At 41.5% G+C, this 25,406-nt stretch overlaps 1 protein-coding gene across 5 annotated transcripts in view; it reads right to left on the bottom strand.

Annotated features, from left to right (window-relative positions):
• STAU2 (staufen double-stranded RNA binding protein 2) overlaps positions 1-25,406 on the bottom strand; it is a 403,856-nt gene that overhangs the window by 87,018 nt on the left and 291,432 nt on the right. For 3 of the 5 annotated variants that reach the window (XM_075353165.1, XM_075353167.1, XM_075353166.1), the window contains one exon: positions 16,728-16,841. The exons of the other annotated variants lie outside the window; for them this stretch is intronic. In XM_075353165.1, coding sequence (XP_075209280.1) covers positions 16,728-16,841 — 114 coding nt within the window. The remainder of the gene's footprint in view (positions 1-16,727; positions 16,842-25,406) is intronic. 5 annotated transcript variants of the gene reach the window in all.

The raw sequence follows: 25,406 nt of genomic DNA, 5'->3' as shown, positions 1-25,406 counted from the left end.
TCCTCCTCCGCAGCACTGTTGTCCAAAAACATCACTTTACTGAACAGAAAACAAACACCAACAAAAAGCATGCACTTCAAGATATGGAAGTGTCCCCTCGCCTCATCTCAGGAACAAATGAAGCGATTTATGTTACATGGAAAAGGAAATGGTTACCCAGAAAATGTGCAGTCCAATCTCCATGCACCAGGTTACACTGTAGAGCGGGGGAGCCAAGTAGAATGATATCAATGTATGAGAAAAAGTCAGTATAACTTGTGTTTAAGTCATTACTACCTCTGCATTTTCTGGGATTTTTGGTCCAATTAATGATTGACAGCTATGTCTATATGCAAACTTATACAAGAAATCTGTCAATCACTGATAGGACCGCCCACTGAACACTGAAGGGTTGACTATAATTACGGATGTTTGCTGTCCTTAAAGGGAAGGTGTTGTCCAAAAAAAATGTCAACAACTGAAATGTAAAGTATTAATGTTTTAATGTTTTGTTTAAACATTCTTTGTTTTTAATTGAGCAAAATATAAAAAAAAATAAAAAGTTTGATATTTTCCACTCAAACACTAGGGGGAGCAGCTTCTGAAATCCTACAGAAATCCTACAGTAGAAATATCACACATTACAGCTGCAGTAAAAGTGGGCGGAATCTACTCGCCTGTATGTGATGTCACCTCCACCTCCCAATCTGGGTGTTTCCAAAAGGATAAGAGAGAATGAAGTTTAGGATCACAGTGCAGAGCTCAGCAGTCAGTATCCCACAGGCTAGGATAAGATACATGGCTTAGCAGACAGTATCACAGGATATGATTAGATACACAGCTCAGCAGATAGTATCACACAGGATAGGATTAGATACACAGCTAAGCAGGCAGTATCACACAGGATATGATTAGATACACAGCTCGGCAGACAGTATCACACAGTTTAGGATCACAAGTGTCACCAAGGAAAGCTGCATAGTGCTCCCTAAAAAAGCGCTCTGCACGCGCCGGTCCAGCAATGCTCTGTCACATACATGCCAACCCACAATGTTCTGCCACATGCATGCCTGCAATGCTCTGCCACATGCACGGCCAAAATGCTCTGCATTCACACACGCACACATTGCTCTGCATGTACACATGCAATGTTCTGCATGTACACCCGCATACAATGCTCTGCATTCACGCACTGCTATGCACATATGTCCACACTGCTCTGCATGCACGCTCACACACAATGCTCTGCATGCATGCACGCCCGCACACAATGCTCTGCATGCAAGCCCACACACAATGCTCTGCATGCACGCAATGTTCTGCATGCACACAATGTTCTGCATGCATACCCGCACGCAATGCTCTGCATGCTTGCCCACACACAATGCTCTACATTTACGTCCGCACACAATGCTCTGCATGCACACACGCAATGCTCTGCATTCACGCACACAATGTTCTGCATGCACACAATGTCCTGCATGCACGCCCGCAGTGGCAAGGAGAGTGGGGGGGGAGCAGCATCGGCGTCGCGGGGAGTGTCATTGGCAATGGCAGCAGTGGTGGTGGGGGGAGGGGCGCCCGTACTCATGCAATGCTCTGATTGCACGCCCGCTGCGGCAAGGAGAGTGAGGGGGGAGGTCGGGGGTTATCATTTGAGATGGTAGCGGTGGAGACGGGGGGAGAGGCGACGGTACTCACAAAGGCCGAACGGGTGGTAGGGGGAAAGTGCAGCACACAGCATACGCTGTGAGCTGCACAAAGATGGCGCTGATCTCCTCCCTCTGCCAGGGTGCGCGTCCAGGTTACAGCAGGGAGCTGTTCTGTATAGAGTCACAGTCCGACCATCAGAGTGAATGCACAGGGGGCTGCCATAAATGAGGCAAGTAACTGTCGTTACACACACAGCAAATCCAAGATGGCAGCCCCCAGTGCTTCTGTAAAACTAGAATTAAATAAAAACTAAATAAATAGTGAGTTTAATTTTGTATTTAAAATATTTGATTTCACAATCACTACTATTAATACAAAAATAAAAAACACGGCACCTTCCCTTTAAGTGACTGTTTGCTATCCTTAAGTGGCTATGTCACTCATTGAAATCCTTCAATATGGGAAATTTTATTTAAAAGGAGAGGACAACTAGAGTCTGTAAACACCTGTTTTAGCTGAACAGGTTGACGTTCTGCGTCTCATAGTTGGAAGAATTTTCTTGATGTCCTTTGCTGCATTGTGTATTTTTCTTTATTTGTCCTGTACTTGTACTTGTACCTGTAACTCTTTAGCATGTATATAGCTTTTATTACTCAGTGTCCTCCCATTCAACCCTCCAATAACACCCAGTATACTTCTGGATGGTAGAAGTACCATGATCAGTCATTATCTCTAGTTAATAATCTAAAGGCCCAGTCACACTAAACAACTTACCAGCGATCCCAACAACGATCAAACCTGATAGGGATCGCTGGTAAGTTGCTAGGAGGTTGCTGGTGAGATGTCACACTGCGACGCTCCAGCGATCCCACCAGCAACCTGCCCTGGCAGGGATCGCTGGAGCGTGGCTACACGAGTTGCTGGTGAGCTCACCAGCAACCAGTGACCAGCCCCCCAGCGCAGCGTGGAAGATGCTGCGCTTGGTAACTAAGGTAAATATCGGGTAACCAACCCGATATTTACCTTGGTTACCAGCGCACGCAGCTACACGTGCAGAGAGCAGGGAGCAGCGCACACCGCTTAGCGCTGGCTCCCTGCTCTCCTAGTTACAGCACACATCGGGTTAATTAACCCGATGTGTCCTGCAGCTACATGTGCACAGAGCAGGGAGCAGCGCACAATGCTTAGCGCTGGCTCCCTGCTCTCCTAGTTACAGCACACATCGGGTTAATTAACCCGATGTGTCCTGCAGCTACATGTGCACAGAGCAGGGAGCAGCGCACAATGCTTAGTGCTGGCTCCTTGCTCTCCTAGTTACAGCACACATCGGGTTAATTACACGATGTGTGCTGCAGCTACATGTACACAGAGCAGGAGCTGGCACTGACAGTGAGAGCGGAGGAGGCTGGTAACAAAGGTAAATATCGGGTAACCAAGGACAGGGCTTCTTGGTTACCCGATGTTTACATTGGTTACCAGCCTCCGCAGAAGCCGGCTCCTGCTGCCTGCACATCCAGTTGTTGCTGTCTCGCTGTCACACACAGCGATCTGTGCTTCACAGCAGGACAGCAACAACTAAAAAATGGCCCAGAACATTCAGCAACAACCAACGACCTCACAGCAGGGGCCAGGTTGTTGCTGGATGTCACACACAGCAACATCGCTAGCAACATCGCTGCTACGTCACAAAAGTTGTTCGTTAGCAGTGATGTTGCTAGCGATGTTGCTTAGTGTGACGGGGCCTTAACCCTCTTGCTTAGTCTACAATCTTTTCATTGCCACCAAAAAAACTTTCTATAAAATATAATATCTGATCTACTGTTCTTATCCAAGGTATTTTTGGATATAATAAAGTAGAATTAAAAAAATAGTAACAAACGTCAAAGGTATAGTAATAACATGTCATATCAGCCTTCGCAGTACTGATGAGTGGCCAAGGGCACACTGAGGAGTAGAACTGGCCTAGGAATTGAGCGTTACTTTGGAGTCCCGATCAACTTTCAAGAGTCACTAGTTTAGCTTTTCAGTCAATAATGATCATTAAAGGTGTTTTTTTTCTATTGTATTTTAGATACTTACATCATTGTATAATTTAAAATACAATCTGATCATGTATAATACACACAATCTATCACAATAACTTCATGACAAAAACAAGCAAAACATTTAAAGTAGTCACTGCCACTTATGACTTACATATTTTTTCTCATGAAAACCACACTTGATATAATTATTTCCAAATGCTGCAGTGGCTACGTCATTTCTGCAACAAAAATATGGTCAATTTACTCAAGACTTCATCTAAATGTCAAGATTCTTCCGCACTGTTGGCTGACTTGAAAGTGAAGCTGTAGTGCTTAACATGTGAGATTTAATATTCTTAATATACATGGGCTAACTTTTATCTTTAGCATCAATAAATGACAGGTTTACCATCTAATTCAGGGAAGGAACAGGGCTACACAAAATCTTGGGATCAAATGTCGCTTGAAAAATTCTTAGAATCACTTTACATTGAAGAAAAAAACTCAAATTACTTTCAACCAAAGACAAAGGGAAATAAAAAAAAAACACAACTTAGAAGAATCTACCCTAAATGTACAACAGCAACTTGAAATAAAACGTAAAAGTGTTAGTAAGCCGTCATCAGCCAGACCACAAAACACAATGTAAATGAATAATAGTTGCTTGGGGGAAAAATGCGGATTGCATACAGATAGCATACAGATGACAGCTGAAGAAAAAACATATACACTAGTGTGACTGTACCCTAAAAGTGAGGAGCTTTTGGCTTTAAATAATTTGACGAAAAATAGCGTCCTGACGATCAAACCTGCACATAAGTGTGGGACATTAGTGGTCATGGACAATTGGACACCTACAGACTTGGAGAAGATTGAAAGACACATTAATCACCAAATAGCATTTGAAAAGGCTGGGGTGATGCAAGATTTTGCATACAGAAAAAAATACATATCTTATTTCAACAGGCTTTAATAAACTAGAGTTAATGATTCAGGACACCTGTCCTTTGTCCCAAAAATTCATAAACACGGAGATTGGCTGCCAGGGTGGCAAACTGCCTCAAATAAAGGATCTATTATTGACCTAAGTGTTTGATATTTAAAAATCTTAGAATATTTGCTATTTCAGTTAATTCTTATATTAGGAATACAACAGACTTTTTCATAAGATTGAGTCAGGTGTCTCAAACAAATCATATTAGTATTGTTTGAGGTTACCAATTTTTATTCAGTACATCTATGTGTTAATTATATAAAGGTCCTTGAATCCTTTAGCAGACATTGATGGGCAATACTTACAATGGTGAATTATTTCCTTTTAAATCTATTGGAGAATATACTTAATGACAATTACTTCCTTTTCAAAACTTTTCTCTACATCTCAAAATGAGGTACTGCCATGGGGTCCAATGTGACCCCCTACATATGCTAACATCTTTATGGCTACCCCCAAGATCTTAACATAAATGAATTGGAGCACTTCAAGTATTGAAGTGGTGGTGATATATTGATGACATCATGGTGATTTGGATAGACACACAGAATCAATTTGAAGAATTTTTCAAAATTTTGAATCAAATTGATTAAGACATGAAATTTACAATAGTGATATCCAGAGTACAGCTACAATTTCTTGACAATTGTATTTATAAAAAGGGTGATCAGGTGATACAGACATCTACCAGATGCTCAACTAGTGTTTACTGACATTTTAAAGTGCACATATGCTAAAAGCCTTTCAATACAGTTAACTACTCAGGATTAAAAACTGTACAGGATCCAGATATTTTTCCAAAAAGACATGTTAAGATGGGTAAGAAATTTAGAGAGAAGGGGTAACCATTAGTATTGCTGAACAAGCAGAATATTCTGAAGAAATCTCCAGAAAAAAAATAATTTGATGAGCAAGGAGAGAAAACAGTGTCCTCAGAGATTGGCATCTGCATGTACACTACAGTTCAAAAGTTGGGGTCACCCAGACAATTTTGTCTTTTACATGAAAAATCATACTTTTATTTATCAAATGAGTTGCATAATGAAAAGAAAATATAGTCCAGATATTGACTAGGTTAGAAATAATGATTTTCACTTGAAATCATTTTCTCCTTCAAACTTTGCTTTTGTCACAGAATGCTCCTTTGCAGCAATTACAGATTTGCAGACCTTTGGCATTCTAGCTGTTAATTTGATGAGGTAATCTGGAGATATTTCCCCCCATGCTTCCAGAACCCCCCTCCCACAAGTTGGATTGACTTGATGGGCACTTTTTGGTACCATACAGTCAAGCTGCTCCTACAACAGCTCAATAGAATTGAGATCTGGTGACTGGGCTGGCCACTCCATTACAGATAGAATATCAGCTGCCTGCTTCTTCCATAAATAGTTCATGCATAATTTGGAGGTGTGCTTTGGGTCATTGTCCTGTTGTAGGATGAAATTGGCTCCAATCAAGCGCTGTCCACGGGGTATGCCATGGCGTTGCAAAATGGAGTGATAGCCTTCCTTATTCAAAATCCCTTTTACTTTGTACAAATCTCCCACTTTACCAGCACCAAAGTAACCATCACATTGCCTCCGCTATGCTTGACAGATGGTGTGTCAGGCACTCTTCCAGCATCTTTTCAGTAGTTCTGTGTCTCACAAACGTTCTTCTGTGTGATCCAAACACCTCAAACGTTGATTCGTCTGTCTATAACACTTTTTTCCAATCTTCCTCTGTCCAATGTCAGTGTTCTTTTGCCCATATTAATCTTTTCCTCTTATTAGCCAGTCTCACATATGGCGTTTTTTTGCCACTCTGTCCTGAAGGCCAACATCCCGGAGTCGCCTCTTCACTGTAGACGTTGACACTGGTGTTTAGCGGGTACTATTTAAAGAAGCTGCCAGTTGAGGACCTGTGAGGCGTCAATTTCTCAAATTAGAGACTCTAATGTACTTGTCTTGTTGCTCAATTGTGCAGCGGGGACTCCCACTCTTCTTTCTACTCTGGTTAGAGCCTGTTTGTGCTCTCCTCAGAAGCGAGTAGTACACACCATTGTAAGAAATCTTCAGTTTCTTGGCAATTACTTGCATGGAATATCTTTCATTTCTTAGAACAAGAATAGACTGTTGAGTTTCACATGAAAGTTCTCTTTTTCTGGCCATTTTGAGCGTTTAATGGAACCAACAAATGTAATGCTCCAGATTATCAACTAGCTCAAAGGAAGGTCAGTTTTATAGCTCCTATAAATCAACAAAACTGTTTTCAGCTGTGCGAACATACTTGCACAAGGGTTTTCAAGGAATTTGTAAACATCCATTAGCCTTCTAACACAGGAAACACAATGTACCATAAGAATACTTGAGTGGTCGTTGTTGGAAATGGGCCTCTATACACCTATGTAGATATTGCATTCAAAACGAAACGTTTGTGACTAGAATATTCATTTACCACATTAACAAATGTATAGAGTGTATTTCTGTTTAATTTAATGTTATCTTCATTTAAAAAAAATGTGCTTTTCTTTCAAAAATAAGGAAATATCTAAGAGACCCTAAATTTTTGAACTGTAGTGTATATAGTCACATATTAGCAGTAAAGTAGGTCATATTATTAGGAGAGATTGTCAGATGTCTGATTTGTTTCTGATGTCTAACGAACACTTGTTCCTCACTTGTCCACATATACCTTTGTATGGGAAAGCAGGATTGTCAATAGGCCAACAAAACTATAAAACATGTTGCAATTCAAATTGTCCATTCCCCATTCGAGAAAACACCGAGCACCATATACATCAGGCATCGTGTCATGTGACCAATATGCACCACTGCAGCAAGTGATTGTCTGCAGCGGGCACATGTCTGTGCAATCTGAACAGAATGTGCAAAGACTTGTACTGTACATTTTTCTCTGGAAATTTAGAGTTGTAATGAAGAACACTTTCTTCTGGACATGAAAAATTCCACGATAAATCTAAATTAGGATCTCATAATGAAATATCTAGCTTCATGCAAGGTTCTATTCCCACATTTTATGTGGTAACTAGTTAATTCCAATGTACGATATATGCTTTACATAAAATACATCATTGTAACAAGGGATAAAGTAACCCAATAGGATCCCAGTGTGTAAAATGTGGAATGTAAACAACTCATTTAACGCTTCTCAAATCAAGCACAAAAGGAGCAAAATCCAACTTAATGAGACGAAGGAAAAAGAAAACAAATTATGCAATCTACCAAAACTTGCCATCCGAAGAGCTTTTCACAATGTTATTTTAGTGCAAACATGGCAGCATAGGAAAAACTCACTGGAATAAGCTGCATCTAGACAATCATGCAGATTTTCTATTAATGCGAAGGAAGACCTGTCTCAAATATTTTACAATGTAATTCCTACATTAATCAATGAAAAAAATGAAGTGATACCTCTATTGGCTAGCCAGAAAAATTCTATTTGCAGTCTCCAGAGCACAAGGGCCGCTTCGTCAGGCAGGTATACAAATTCATTACTGAGGCATTTTGGGGGCTTAAGTATTTACATTGATTTTTCCGGCACTGTACATCATTTCTTACATTAAGAATCACAAAATGCATTAGGACACCAATCTACAGATATCTTATTGTCTTCGACGGCCATTACTAAGTTGATGTAGTAGTTCATTCCAGACACAAAGCTAAGAATGTGTGCTATGGTCTGTAGTTTGTGAATGAATCCTGTTAAAGACTTCATTCAGACATCAGTGTTTTTCAAGTATATAATAAATAAATGGTATTCAGTGCCTTCAGTGTTAGGCCGAGGCCACACGAGGGACTACTGCGATTCCCGCATGACACTCGGCTCCCGCTGGTAGCGCAGCGGGAGCCAAGTGTCATGTGACTGTCATTGCGACTGAGGTCCGATCATGCGATCAGACCACAGCTGCGGGGGACGGCCCGGTGCTGAGGAGGGGACGGGCCGGCGATGAGGAGGGGCGGGCCAGCACAGAGGAGGGGCGGGCCAGCACAGAGGAGGGGCGGGCCAGCACAGAGGAGGGGCGGGCCAGCACAGAGGATGGGCGAGCCAGCACAGAAGATGGGCGAGCCAGCACAGAGGAGGGGAGGGCCGGCGCTGAGGAGGGGAAAGCCGGAGCTGAGGAGGGGAGGGCCGGCGCTGAGGAGGGGAGGGAGGGATTTATCTCCCTATCTCCTCCGTAGCCGGCTATTGCTATTCTCGCTCTGCACTCGCAGTACACTGGTGTACTGCGAGTGCAGTGCGATTTTTCTCTCGCCCAATAGACTTGAATGAGTGCGAGAGAAACAAGGATGTTCGCGTGCTGCGACTATTTTCTCAGTCCGATTAGAGCTGAGAAAATAATCGCTTACGGGTGCTGGCACATAGGCTAATATTGGTCCGAGTGGAAGGCAATGTTTTATCGCAATCCACTTACTCCAATTTTCCTGCCATGTGTCTTAGGCCTTAGGATTGTATATGATCAGTGGTTAGTCAGTGGTTTTCGCACGTGGATAAATAAAGAAATTACAAAGCTTCCCTAATTCTTTGTGAAGTTAAATATAGACAGCACATGGATACCATTAATGTTACGTTCATGTTCTTTTACAGACACACAGCCAAGAAAAAATAGCAAGATAGAGTGTAATGAGTACATGTTCTGTTTGTGAAAAAGGTGATGATGATGTTATTTGTACCGACAATTCACTCAGTAAAAAGTACCTGTTCTTAAAAAGTCAAAGGAAAAGAATTATTCACATGAGCGTTTTATACGCCAGTCTTAAATTGAAGTTTGAGTAAATAGTTGTTGCTTTTTTAAAGAGCATACCTCTTACTAAAGTAATCGCATCTTTGGGCATGAAAAAATTAACTCTACAGCAGAAAGGACTTGTCTTAGATTTGTGCTAAAATGGGTGACATGTTTGCTTAAGTAAAAAGTCCATCATCAGAATAAACTTCAAGGTTTTATGAGGGATCCAAGTTAAAATCCATCAGGGCACAGCGATGCAGAATGGATGATGCATTACAGTCTGACAATGGCCTTTAATTTTAGCATTGTTGTTAATTAAGGGCCCATAGCCTGAAACATGTGAGCTAAAGCCATCATACACACACAGGATCCGGAACATTGCTGATTGACATGCAGCTGAAATTCATCAGAAATTCTATGTTTGTATGACGTGAAGGATTTTAACCTGGATCCCTAATAAAGCAATTGAAGGATCATTTAAAGGGAAGGTTTTCTGCAATTTACTGGTGTCACCTTGCACCTCTTTTATAGCACAACTTTTAGGGTGGCTTTGCACGTTGCGACATCGCAAGCCGATGCTGCGCTGTCGCACGCGATAGTCCCCGCCCCCGTCGCAGGTGCGATATCGTGTGATAGCTGGCGTAGTGAAAATTTTCGCTACGCCAGCTTCACATGCACTCACCTGGCCTGCGACCGTAGCTCTGGCCGGCGACCCGCCTCCTTCCTAAGGGGGCGGGTCGTGCGGCGTCATAGCGACGTCACACGGCAGGCGGCCAATAGCGGCGGAGGGGCGGAGATGAGCAGGATGTAAACATCCCGCCCACCTCCTTCCTTCTGCATATCCTACGGAAGCCGCGGTGACGCCGGTAGATGTTCCTCGCTCCTGCGGCTTCACACACAGCGATGTGTGCTGCCGCAGGAACGAGGAACAACATCGGCCCGTCGCGTCAGCGTAATTATGGATTACGCTGACGCTGCACCGATGATACGATTACGACGATTTTGCGCTCGTTAATCGTATCATCTAGGCTTTACACACTACGATGTCGCATGCGATGCCAGATGTGCGTCACTTTCAATTTGACCCCACCGACATCGCACCTGCGATGTCATAGTGTGCAAAGCCCGCCTTAGAATTGATTGAGTGTGGTTGAGGCCATTCATGTATTTGAATTCCTATGGAAGCTAGAGCCTTACTAATTTAAAATACGAATTTCGAGTCAGTTTAGCCATGGCCATAGGTTAATAAAAAAAACAACAAAACAAAACATAAAACCAAATTCTCGTCTATTCTCTCTTATGGCATTAAGTTTCTCATATAATTTTTATTTTTATCAATATGAGCTTTTACTGCCGTTACTGAGAGTTTGCATTTCTTCAAGTTCTGGGGGGCTTTATGAATTTGAGCATACATCATTATGTATTGTAATAATCAATAAGATGCATTAGTGAATTCTGAATGTTTGTCCCCCAAAAAGACAAGTTATTGGGTATGGAGTCAAGGTGGGAAACCTTCAGTCCCACAGCCCCTAAAACGCAGGTCAGAATTAGTAAAATGAAACCTGACAGGCATCATAGACTTTGGAAGATATAGTAGTGACTTGCTATATACCTTTATTGACAATGCAGATTTTCCTTCACTTATCAAATCAAATTTTAATCCCTAAAATGAATTCACTCTGGGGTATAGCCAATGGAAATTAATTAGACGTATTCAACTGAAACCTGTTCACAACATAGAAACCAATGAGAATTGTACATTATATATTTTATCGTAATAAATAAACACCCCCCTAAAAAACTAAAAATAATAATTATGGGCCCCATACACAGACTAATGCCGGCCAAACCTATCGATATCAAGAAGTTTGGCCAACAGTGTCATGTTTATGAAGGCCCCAAATGGTGATGATTAGGGTTAGTGAGATAAGGATCCAAAATGTCCGATTTCTAACTACCGATCCTTCTATCTTCACGACGAAAAGCCGATAGCAGAGGTGTCTGGTTGTGCCTTACTCCCAGAACACAGGAGCACTTGGTAAAGCTAGCACTTCTGATTATACAGTAGATGGCTGAGATCACTGCCGGTCAAATGATTGGCCAAACACCATCTAAAATGCATATAGTCTTTAGGCTCTATTCCCATTAGTGCTGTTCTCCATATTATCAGGTTTCTGTTGCGTTTTAACACATCTCCATTTTGAAAGGAATCCATGATGCTTCGGTGAATAGCGTTGTATGCTGCTCACACTTGAGTCTGTTTTTATGTATCAGAAAACTACACTTCAATATATAGATCTGAATATAAATATGAAGCATTTATCCAAATTTACTGCCAATGGATATAAAGTCGAAATGCCTGGTTATTGTACTGTAAAAAAAAAAATATATCAGGCAGAATAGTTTCAGAACTTTTTCCACCTGCAATGTTACCTATAATTTGTATCAATCTATTGAGAAACAAAGGAGAAATAATTTAAAGGGAAATAAAAATAACAAAAGTAAAATAACGCCCTTTTATAATTGGGGATGTGGTTGTGTTCAGAATTACATTTTAATTCATGTTAAATGGTACTAAAGAGGTACATATCCATTCCCAGCATATATAGAAGACTCTTCTTTATTTCATTTTTTACATGAGAAAAAAATGCAAGAAACAAACGCGTTTCGGGCACGAGTCCTTAATCATGGATCATCAGCATTAAAATCTGGAGGATTTTTGCTTGAACGTGGACCATTATGAGTTAATGGTGAGCTCATCACATGTTTACTGCTAAATGGTAGTCCATACACAAGTGTCATCATTTAACCCCTTAACAAAGGGGGCCATATTCCTCAGTCCTGCTTTTTAACGGCACTTAGGAAAAAGGGTATAGCGCCCCCCCCCCTCCCCAGCGTCAGAAAATTTCTGGGGTTGCAGTTACCGGGGATAGCAGAGACCCTGAAGGTCAAGATCTGGGTAGTTTTTTCTGGTCCCCGGTCACATGATCACCCTTATACACCGTATAATAATGATTATGCAAAAGTCAATGCGGCGCCAAAAAAAAAAATTCTCTCCCATCTGACAAGATCAAGCATGTCAGATGAGAGGGAAATGTCCTCTCCTCCCCCGGTCCTCCGATGTGGTCAAAGTCCCTCCCCTTCCCAGTCATCTAAAATGACGGGTAAATGAGTTGTGCACGTGCGGCAATCATCCTCTTCTGATTTCTATCCCACCTGACATGTCAGATGGGAGACAAAAGTCCTTCCCAGGTCACCCCATGTCCTGCCCCGGTACCTTCTATAGTGCAGAGTCCCCCGCAGCTCTCGTTGTCCTTGTCGTTTGAAAAAACGGTGGGCGCATACGCAGAGAGCTGGCTCTCAGTCGGTTCCCTGTAAGCAGTGAAACTGCAATGACGTCACTGAGGTTACTGCAGTTCACACTACCCTCAGTGTGACCGGGGTGTGCGCCTGAAGTAATGTCACTGAGATCACTGCAGGCATACTCCTCACATGAAGTGCCTGCACTTCCAGAACATGGGCGATGCGTCTACTAATAATTCCAGCTAATTTTGAAGTCAAATGGCACTCCTTTCCTTTCGAGCCCTGCCATGCTCCCAAACAGTTGATTTTCACCACATGAGGTATCAGCGTACTCAGGAGAAATTACACAATAAATTGTATGATGCATTTTTTCCTGCTACCCTGTGAAAAAATGCTATCTGGTTGAAGTAACAATTTTATGGTAAAAATGTATTTTTATATTTTCACGACTCCACATTATAAAATTCTGTGAGGCACCTGGGGGTTCACGGTATTCACCAAACATCTAGATAAATTCCTTCAGGGATCTAGTTTCCAAAATGGGGTCATTTGTGGGTGGTTTCTGCGGTTTAGGCTCTATCCTGCAATCTATTTCAGCCTAATTTGTGTTCCAAAATTGAAATATTGCTCCTTCTGTTCCGAGCCCTCCCTTTTGTCCAAACAGAAGTTTCTGACCACATGTGGGGTATCCTGGCGCTCAGAAGAAACCGGGTAACATATTTTGGGTTCCATTTTGTTGTGTTATTTTTTTAATAGTGAATAGATTGGGGCTAGAGCAAAATTTTTAGGTACAATTATTTGTTTTTTTTTTTCTTCATTCAACATTGCTTTAGTTCCTGTGAAGCACCTGAAGGGTTAATAAACTTCTTGGATGTGGTTTTGAGTACTTTGAGGGCTGCAGTTTTTATAGTGGTGTCACTTTTGGGTACTTTCTGTCACCTAGGTCTCTCAAAGTCACTTCAAATATGATTTGGTCCCTAAAAAAATGGTTTTGTAAATTTTGTTGAAACAAATGAGAAATTGCTGATGAACTTTAAACCTTTCTAACTTCCTAATCCCCAAAAAATTTGTTTCAAATATTGTGCTTATGTAAAGAAAGTAGACATGTGCGAACTATTAACTATTTTGTGTGACAGAACTAGTTTGAAAATTGCAAAATTTTCAACTTTTTGTCAAATTTCCAATTTTTTCTCAAAAAATATAAACCCAAATTTATCACTAACAAAGTACAATATGTCACAAAAAAAAAATTTTTTAGAATCATTGGGATCTGTAGAAGCATTCCAGAGTTATTAACTCAAAGTGACAGTGGTTAGATTTCTAAAATTTGCCCTGGTCATTAAGGTCAAAATTGGCTTCATCCTAAACGGGTTAAGGCGATTCTGATTAACTTCAAATGATATGGTTGTTTTCATAGGATTTTCCTCACATTTTCTTAGTTGCATTTTATAGTAAAAGTCATAGTCTGTAAACAGCTTAAAACACAGCAAAGGGATCTCATTGTTAAAAGATCTTAAGCTTGCTTTTCACATTGCAATTTCGCATACGATATCGTATGCGATTTGCAACGCCCCCATCGTATGCCCCCATCAATTTGTTGAACGTGCCGCACAAACGATTACCCCCCGTCACACATACTTACCTTCCATACGACCTCGATGTGGGCGGCGAACGTCCACTTCCTGGAGTGGGAGGGACGTTTGGCGTCACATCGACGTCACGCGGCAGCCGGCCAATAGAAGCGGAGGGGCGGAGCTGAGCGGGACGAAAACATCCCGCCCACCTCCTTCCTTCCGCATTGTGGGCCGGGAGCCGCAGGAGGCAGGTGAGATCTGTTCATCGTTCCTGGGGTGTCACACACTGCGATGTGTGATACCCCGGGTACGATTAACAATCGGACGTTCAATTCGTCAGGAATGAACAACGTGCATGCAATGAACGGTTTTTCATTCAATCGCAATTGCACGTCGCTGTCACATGCTACAACATACCTTACGATGCCGGATGTGCGTCACTTACGACAAGACCCCGCCGACACATCGTAAGATATCTTGTAGCGTGTAAAGCAGGCTTTAGTCAGGAGAGTGGTGCAAAAATATTTATGTTATAGGCTATACCATGGAACACTGTGAAAACAGTCATCAAGAAGTGGCTTAAATTTGCTGATTATGGAGTGGCCACCCTGCTGGATCACAGCTACAAAGACAACATGCCATCCTTACTTCAGTTACTGGAACGTAATAGAGAAATGCGGGAATACAAGCAAATGCTGGTAGACACACTACTGAAAGTGTTAGCACTTGACAGTGGGGGAGGCAGCATTTCAACAACATGGTGGAAGAGTAAGTGTCCACACGTCTCCACGTACTGAGTGATGGGTCCGCTCCATTTAACTTCTGGGTCTTCAAATTAGACACATGGCCTGAGCTTGTCCGTAACATCTTGGAGGTGCTGGCCTGCGTACTGTCGGAAGGTGTGTTTAGCATAGCATGGGCTGTGATCACAGACAGGCGCATCTGCCTATCCACAGGAAACGTGGGCAAGCTCACATAAAATAAAAAGAACTAGGCATGGATCCCACAGGACATGTCCATACCTTTGGCTGACTAGATAAGAATACCTGCTGCACCCATCCATTGTTACAGACAAAAATAATAATCTTGAACCAGGAGGCGGAGGTCCAAGTGGAGGAGGAAATTGAGGAGGAGGTGTTGGTATAGATGCAGGCAGTAGGAGGTAGCCAACACTATTTTTGAGTGTGTGTATGGGGGGGAGGGGTTGTTTTTGTTTGTTTTTTTATTTAGGCAGGCCTCAAAATTGTGGGAATGGCAAATAGAACTGCTGTGGAATATAACAATGGCTGTAGAAAATACCATGTCCAGCTCACCTGTTCCTTGAGTGCTCCGTCCGGATAAAAGAGTTTAGAACATGTAGACGAAATCCACAGAAATTCAGCACTTCCAAAAAGGTAGGTTTTATTCCAATAAAAATATTTTTACAAAAGGTGCAATACAAACATGTAAAAAATACGCGGTTGCGGTTTACGCGTTTTAAAGCCGCATGTCTCTTAGTCATAAGTTAGTCAGCCTATGACTAAGAGGGCATGTGGCTGTTATTCAGCATCTGGAACTGGGACTTTAGTCAAGGTGGAGGATCTGGACGGTTCTAAATAGTAGTCAATCTGTAAGACCTCTACTAAAAAACTGAAGATGAATTTTAATTTTAACGACCATAAGCATACCTCCAAATCAACAAAATAATGAGTTCACTAAAACAAGATTAAGGTTGGACCTGAAACTTATTGAAAATCTGTGTGCTGTGTACTCAGTAGATATCCTCATATTTTGACAGATATAGAGCGCTACTGTAAGGAATAGTGGTCAAAGATTGACAAATCTATATATGCCATACTGATATCCTCCTAACCAAAAAGACTGAATGCTGTCATGAACAAAGAAGGGAACTTGAACAAAGTATTACTTAAAGGGTGTACATAATTATGCAACCACATAAAGTTCTTTAGTTTGTTTTTCAATTGAATTCTACAGATTATGGGTGACATTAAAGGTTAAAAAAAGCTAATAAATGATTCTTCTTAGTTTGATTTCTTTTACATTACAAAAACCTTTTATTTTAGAAGGTGTGTGTAGGCTTTCTATATCCACTGTATTTAACAATTTTTTTATTTTGCCATAAAAAAGTAAGAAAAAGATAATTTACTGCTCTTCCAGGAAAAAGGAGAATGAGCCCACCCAATTCCAACAGGTATTCTTACCCATTACCTGCTTTTTAGAGATTCATAGAGGTCCTCACATATGTGTCTCCTCAATTATGGTCATTAGTTACTTGAGAAAATATAAAGCATAATAACTTACTGTGCACACTCCTGTGTAGGCCTCCATGAATCTCCAGAACGAAAGGGAATAGGTTATTAAACTTTGGGCATTATGTGCCGTCCTCCTCCTGGAAAGTGCATTTTTAGCAATTCCCAAGAAGTTCACTTTATGTGCATCATTCATTCTTTGCTCAATAACATACAATATGGTACCTGATCATGGCTGGTTTCCACACAGTTGCCAATGCCATGGAATGTCATCTGCAGCGGCGAAAGAGTCAAACATGTCAAGAACTCATTCCCACTCTGTCGATCACTGTAATTTACCTTTAATGTATGAAAAAAAAAAATAAAAACGTGGAAAAAAGAATTAAAATCTGAAAATGCAAAGCAGACAATCTAAAGAAAATAATGTAGAAAAAAAATTATGCAAAATGTAATGTATTGTTGAAATGTGATTCTATCTAAATCGTTGGATTTAAACCAAGTAAAGACCCATTTATACGGCACGATTATTATCGTTTACAGACAATCGTACAGTCTATACAGGCTGTCAATCACTTGACAAATGAGCAAAACATTTGTTCGTTGGGTGAAATGATCTGTTGGTTTGCCCAATAGATCATTGTTGCAAGCAGCACCTCATCCTGTGCTACCAGGACCTGTGCTGCCAAAAACAACGTCATATTAAAACTGTGCGATCTATTACTGATTGGTCACTGTGCATTTGAAGCGCGGTTGACCTTGTTAGGCTGTCGTAAAATGACCATCGACTGGCAAGCTTGTTGTTGGTTGGCGGATGTTTAGGAGGTCTACATTGCTTTTTGTTGTAGATGATATTTTGATTATCCATACTGTAGAGCAGGGATCCCCAACCTGTGGCTCGAGAGCCACATGTGGCTCACAAACCTGTGATGTGTGGCTCGCGACTCTGTTCCAGCTTGGTGCAAAAAAGCTATGAATAGCAGGTCTCTACATTTTTACTTTTGTGAGTAGCCAACATAGAAGAGCAAATCTAAATGGGGGAAAGAAAGGAACCCCTGGATCTTGGTATACTGCCTAGGTGTATTTTGCTCCCATATTGGTAATGGGGGCTCTGGACGGCTCTATTGTGAGGAGGTGGGAGCTGGAAAGTGGCTCACAACCCTCTCCGAGCTGAATGTGGCTCATGACCCTTTTTCCAGAGATGAATGTGGTTCACCGCCAGAAAGGTTGGGGACCTCTGCTGTACAGTAATATAAATGAGACGCTTTCTTGATAGAAAGCAGGCACAAAAGAAAACCAAAAGAAAAAATATAAAACAGTCATTACAACATGACTCTGGATAATTCTGGATTCAATATAGAAAGACCCTTTCTGTATTTATTCATGTTATGAAGCTTTTTTTCTCATTAAAAACGGCTTCCAAGTTCACTCCCCATTATAACGGATGGGAATTGCAATACATTCTGGAAGACTGTAAAACCCACCAGTTCTGAGAGTGGACATCTACTATCAAGAACATGTCCTACCAAAAGAGGAAATAATGAATATGGTGAAATAATGCAATGTTTTGTATTTGGCAAACTAATTTATATCTTTGGCATTTCAAGTCCTAATGCATAGTAGTACACCAGTATTTATGTTTTTTAGTAATGCTTTTGGATTTCACAGGAGAAAGAATTCTGAAAAATATATTTCTTCCAAGCCTGAAATGAAACCATTTCTTCTAGTTGATACTAAAGATAATGGACATCGAAAAATTAATACCCAGAACAGGAATGCTTGTGAATTACTAATGAAACATCCATTTCTACCAGCTGTGTCCCATCAGACTTGACCCTCCTCTATGTATCACCTCTTTTATCTGTCCAAGCCCAGATAACAGAACATCATGAATATAGATGTGCAGCGGTATGTACCAAGGAAGGCTTGATGCAGACAGATGAAAGCAAGGATAGAATACCAGGTCATATTGCGTAATGTACCCTCAAATTCCTTTGGGGTTTCATCTTCCTCATATCTTGACTTCCCCAATAAACTTGCAAGTCTTTGTCTGTCTGACACATCTTCAGGCACTTGTTCCACAAGAGATCAGTGCAATCCTATCAGTACAAAGCCACACGGTAACTTTAAAACTGTCAGACATATCAATGCTAACATATCAATGCAGTTTTTACTTATTTATATCGAATGAATTATAGATTTTAGCCATAATATCAAAAATATAACACAACTTGTCTGGATGGCGGTCACAAAGTTGCTTAATGAAGATTCCAAGCAGAAACAACTTTTCACCATATCATCCCTCACCAGACTAGTTTATCAAACTCTTGACATCTTGAATTTTAGATGTCGGTTTCTCATGCTGTTCTACTGGTCAAATAATGTCTCAAGACATGCCCACACGTACAGGTGGGACTACAATGTCTTCATATACTGTATGTAAGTAGGTCATATCGGAAGTCCTGGAGAGTGCCTTTTTCTCATTGACGTGAGCACAGATAGCATGCCACCGAAGCCCAATTTAGAAGCCAACTGACTTGGGCAATTAGTTCATCAAACAGAAAACGTTACTTTTGGGTGGAGTTTCCATTTAATAGCATCAACCCCTACTATGACTATCCACAAGAAACAAACAAAAGCTGATTACATGTATCCGGCAACTTGGGAAATAAAAAAAAAATAAAGGAATAATAAAGTAAATAAGAATGAAGCAAGCACTTCATACTTACTGAGGCTCCAGCGCGGCTCTAACTGCTCCAACAGCCGCTCATTCACTTCCGGGGCTGCTTATTAGCCTCATGCATATGCACTGCTTTCCCTGCCCACCGGTGTCTGTGATTGGTTGCAGTCAGACGCGACACCCACTCTGAGTGACAGGGTGTCTAATGCTTCCAACACAGACCTGGTATGCAGGTCTATAGTACAGTTTAATGGGGGGCATCTCATAGATGCCTCCCATTACTAATCTATGGCTTAGTTGCAGCTGTAAGCTGATATTACCCCGAATTACCAAATCTCCATGGGAAGCAGGATGAGCATGGTAAAGTTCCAGGATTGTCACATCCAAAGAATGCGACAATCCTGGGCAGCTGCAGGCTGCTATTTTTAGGCTGGGGGTGGCAAGTAACCATGGCTCTCCCCAACCTGAGAATACCAGTACCCAGCTGTTGGCTTTATTATGACTGTGTATCAAAATTGGAGAGGACTGTACACCACTATTTAAAGTTGTTTGTTTAAATAATGAAAAAAAAAAAAGCTGAATGAGGTCCCTCTTATTTTGATATACAGATACAATAAGAGCACAGCTGTGGGCTGCAGCCTGTAGCTGTAGGCTTGATCTGTGCTGGTTATCATAATATGGGGAGACCCTACGGCATTTTTACATTTATTTTTACATCGATATACATACGTCGACAGTGTGTGTGATTGCAAGCAATCAGACACGCTGTGACACGTTGGGGGCGTGGTCTGACTGCAACCAATCACAGATGCCAGAACTGCCTGAGGGCTGGGGAACCAGTGCATATGTATGAAGGATAATGAGTGGCCTCAGAGGTAGTATGAGTGCCCTGGAAATAGTGTTACAGCTGCGTGGGAGACTAGTAAGATTAGCTTTTGCTTTTCTCTTTTTTTTCCTTTGTTTTGTTTTTTTTTTTAATTGCTCGAGTTTTCGGATTCGGATAGTTAGGCTCAAGTAACACTAGCGTATGGCATCCAATGCGATTGCATCGGATGAGATATGCTTATGAACCCCAGCTCCTGAGCTGCTGCGATTCATACGCCAGTGTAACACTAGCCTTACCTGGAGTTCCCTAAGAATCCCTGGGTCCCAGAGATGGTGCACAGTTACTTTTGAACCTGGGAGGATCCGGACTTTTACAGTCAGGGTCCGCCCATCAATAGTTACAATGTTTCTTAAATTCGTTTGTGCTATCGGTTTATGCATATTTTGCTGAAAGTACAATTCTCATTTAATTCCACACCAGTGACATTTGTAGATTTTTTCAATAGTAATCTGCAATTACATATTTTAATGGCTATTTCTGCTATTTGTCAGAAACGCTAACAACTTTTTTGGGGAGGGGGTCCATTATTCCCATGTAAGAACACCCAGTATCCAAGTATACCTTATTGAGGACTAATTATATTTGAGAATTGCTATCCCCATGCATGACCACCTCACCAAATAGGAGTCAGCATTGTGCGCAATTATCAATTACCTAGAGTCTAACTTACATTCAGAAATAAAAAGCATGTCAATGTGATGACAATAACTGGCGTTCCCAAAACCTTCCAAAATGACAAATATTCTGGAAAAACATATTTCATCGTTTATCAGACTTGCATAGTAAAGGTAGCATATTGGATAAATGTTCAGGACTGGCCGACCACCAAATGTATATGGCGGATCTCCTGACCCATTATAGCACGGTCACTGCCAGATATGAGCACTCACTCAACTTTAAGCATATAGACATTTGGCCGAAAGGAGCATATACTTGTAGACTGTGAGCCCTCGCGGGCAGGGTCCTCTCTCCTCCTGTACATGTCTGTGCCTTGTATTGTTTATGATTATTGTACTTGTCCCTATTATGTACACCCCTTTCACATGTAACGCCCCATGGAACAAATGGCGCTATAATAGTAAATAATAATAATTTGTATAAGAATGTCTGAAAGATAGCAGTTTGGCCGCCAGCTATCTGAAATGTATGGCTAGCTTTAAAATCCTATAAAGGCTGTATCTTTAGAAAGGCTATTTAGTTCATCCAGATTCGGCCACTATGAATCCTAACGGCATTGCTCATGTTGTAATGCCAGAAGATTAACAGAGATAAATCAGCATAATTAAAAAGAAGGAATAAAAAAAGAAACAGGCATGAGCTCTGGAGATTTGGGCTCACAGTGTGAAAGAAACCCTGCCTGGCAAAAGCTCTGTGCCATCCATTCTCTCTCCGATGTGCATTTATTAAGTGAAAAGAAAAAGGAGACGGAGGGAGAGGGCTCGTGGGGTCAGGCAGCAGCAAAAACATGTCCTAACAAAGTGGTGCTCATGTTCCCAAATACAAGCCTCGCACAAAAAGACGCTGGGAGCAGCGGGAGTCCTCCGTCACTGGACAGAAATATATCAGGCAATAAAACCCCTGAAAGCAGACTTCTTCACAAATCTCACAAATTAAATGGCCAAGACCTTCAAGGGTGCACAATAGATTAAGGTTTCTTTTAATGCTTCCCGAGAATTTACACGAACCTGTAAATGCCACTGAAATAAAGAAAAGATTTGTGGAACATCCTTCCCTTGTAACTAAAAATGTGGCTGCTAATTCATTGTGATGAGGCAATTACACTGTATTTCTTCTGATGAATGTCAAAACTGTCCAACAGGCACGCCATCGTCCGGCAGGCTCCATCGGTTCTGAGAAACAACTTTATATAATTGATGCACAATATGGAATGTATGAGAAAAAAAATCAGACAGTAAGGCTATGTGCACACACTGCAGACATTCTGCAACCAAACCTGCATCTCCTGGAGTGTTTTAGCCGCAAATTGCCACGTTTTCTTTACTACAATTTACCAATTTTGTATGCCTTTTTTTTTTTCATGCTACAGGTTTTTTTCTTTACTACAATTTACCAATTTTTTATGCTTTTTTTTTTTCATGCTACAGGTTTTTTCTGCAACAAAATCTGCAAGGAAAAAGTCCTGAACACTTCAGGATTCTCATAGACTTTGCTGGCACAAGGATATCCTTGTAGATTTGTGAAAATCTGCAAGAAAAAAAAATGCAGTAAAAAAAATGCGACAAAAATGCACCGTGTGCATGCAGCCTAAGGAAGAAAGGATGGCGTCCCCTCTTGGGCATATCCCAGATTAAAATTCCACATATGATGTGGAACCCCCATCATATACATTTCAGTCAGGAAATGTACACAACTGACTAAAATCAACCGCACAAGTCATTAGGAATAATAATAGATAATCCACCAGCTCTAAATATAATAATAAACTGTATAATACAGAATTGTGTAAGTCTTCGTTGACGCCTCACTTAATTTTCAATATGAATTCTGCAACTTATGAAGACCTCCGAAGAGTAGCATACAGTGGTCAGTGACTTACATAGAAAAAACAAAAAACCTCAACGTGTTCTCTTACAGCGTCCCCCTCTATAATAAAATCAGAAGACTACTCTTTTCAATATGGTGAAAAAACTCCAGTCTTCAAGAGCCACTAACAGATCACATTTTCAGGATTTCCTTATGGTAGTTTGCACAAGTGATGGAATTATCCCCTCTGCAATACTATGGAAATCCTGAAAACATGACGATGTGTTGGTGGCTCTCGAGGACTGGAGTTGGGGAACACTGTTCTAGATATTGCTCTCATCTCTGTTGGAGAGTTGAGACTGACACAAACACACCTTTTGGATATATACAGGACCAGCTGATGCTAAAAATATATAATTGATTGCACAGGGACCTACAGATTTTTTGAGCACATGTACAGGGGCCTTCTCAATGCCAGACTTATAGGATATACAAAGAACAGTGCCTTACATACTGGGCTATACTGGTGGTGGGAAGTGACACAACAATAGGATCTGAATCGGAAAGTTAAACAGATCTATTATATGAACACACTTGCGCAATTTTACAAAAAGACACAGTCTGTGGCAATTGTTGTAATGGAAATTATTCTCATGGCCTCTTAAAAATCTCTGAAGCAAGTTTCCGGGTGTCCCCTCAACAACCCAGAGATGTCAATGGCAGCAGCCTCAGCGGTGGAAATATATACCATGTTTCCCCGAAAATAACCCTACTCAGAAAATAAGCCCTAGCAGGACATTGTGGCCTTTTTACAGTTAAGGGTCCCTTACACGCTGCGATATCGCTAGCGATCTCGTTAGCGATGTGACACACCAGATCGCAGATAAGATTTGCCGAGATCGCACATAGGTCATTTTTTGTAGCGCCGGTCACATGTGCGATCTCAGCAAATCGTATGTGCGATCTGGCGTGTTACATCGCTAACGAGATCAATAGCGATGTCGCAGCGTGTAAAGCACTCTTAAGGTTTAAATATAAGCCCTACCCCAAAAATAAACGCTAGTTGGGGTTCAATAATTGTCTATGCAGCAAAAAAAGTTAAAGAATACTGTAGGACACTTCATTATAGAAAGCAGACACCTACCAAAAGAAAGAAAGAAGACAGAAACCCCGCAATCGTGCTCACGAGACCCCGAACGGGAGAACCTAAGGTGGATAACATCAAGGACCTGGAGTGGAATGTGCGCGCACACACACACTGTGATACTGTACTGCTCTGGGGACCTGCACTGCATCCCAGTTCCCTCTGCTGGCTGGAAGCAATACAGTATTACCGGATGTTGTGTGTGTGATCTGATGTTTGTGTGAGTGCCGACCGTAAGTAGGGGAGGACTGCTATGGAGCACACCTGCTGGGAGTTCCCACCGAGGATCGTAGGAGGAACTGGGAGTGATGGAGACATCCATGTCTTGTAAGTATGATTCTCCTGGGGGTTGGAGTTCTGCCTTTTTTAGGGGGTAAACTTACTCCAATTCCATGTTGCCCCGGGAATAAGCCCTAGCACATTTTTTGGGGCAAACATAATATAAGATAGTGTCTTATTTTTGGGGAAAGAGTATTACATGGTGGTCAATAAGAGATGTGTTCAACGAAACAGTATAGAATTCTCAAACATGGTAAATATTCTAACAGTAAAAGCTGCAACAGAACGAGAACACTGAGGACACAGCCTTAGGCAACCACTGGATTAGTGAGCAGACTGGGACTGATGGTCCACCAACAGCTGGCAAGCTGCAGGTTGTTTTGGCAAGCAGCATATCCTCTGTGAAAGTCAAATCTTTATTAGATGGAGTTTTAGGAAATCACGAACTTGACAATTGCAAACCTATGAATTAATTCCAGTTAGGATGCGTGCATAGTGTGAAGTGCTGTGCTCATGGATTTGGAACATCTGTTCGAGAAAGGGCTCACGAGTTTGACTATTCCCACAGAGGAAAAACAAAAGCCATTACAGACTTCCAACCATGGATTACGAAGTGATGCTTCTTTTTAAAGAATCTGGTGCCAGCGTAGCGGATTTGGAAGTGTGTGGCAATGTGCAAGACGTGAATAAGGAAATACTAATGTTTCTTCTCTTGCTGGTCTCCAAAAGCAAAATAAGTCCGCCATTTATAAGATGCATTACTCAACCAAGAACACTGGAACAATGGATTTTTCATGAAAAACACAAACTGTGAAGTGTCCACGATATGACCAGCATTGTGATAGCGGTCAGTGGTCACCAGACAGGAGTTGTTGCATGACATCTGCAATAGCAGGAATGTTTCAGAAATGTAATGGTAATTCCACTAATTATTCACATTGTTGCATAGGTATTACACACATCGTACCGCCAACTGCTAACCACTTTTCCATTTTCAAGGTTATTTATTACCTGCTGCAAATGTAAAGACTAAAAAGTGGCCATATAGGCCGGATAGCTGTTGATGGATCCCTCTTTCCCCAAAGTAATCTGTCCGTGGAGTGTCCAAAGACCTTCATACGCATTCAGTGGACGCCTGCCGAAAACATGGAGGTTCATACAACCTTTCTCGCCTGAACCCCCATGTTCAGATGAGAACTAAGCGTTGCTAACCCTCCCCAAATAAATCCAGCGCTATGTCTCTGCAGCTACGTCAGTCTCTGTTATTTGGCTGCTGTGATATCATCATGTTGATAGTGTGCTGTAATCAATTACTACGCCTAGCAACTTGTGCCATATAGTCTCTGAACTTAGTGATTGGCTGCAGCGGGGACATCATGTTGACAGCACTGCAGCCAAACAAGAGAGGCCCAGGCAGTGGCAGAGATACAGTGC

This window comes from Anomaloglossus baeobatrachus, chromosome 6 (assembly GCF_048569485.1).
Source record: "Anomaloglossus baeobatrachus isolate aAnoBae1 chromosome 6, aAnoBae1.hap1, whole genome shotgun sequence".
In the NCBI taxonomy this organism is placed as follows: domain Eukaryota; kingdom Metazoa; phylum Chordata; class Amphibia; order Anura; family Aromobatidae; genus Anomaloglossus; species Anomaloglossus baeobatrachus.
The sequence above is the reverse complement of the archived record's forward strand: the minus strand, read 5'-3'. Positions and strand labels throughout refer to the sequence as shown.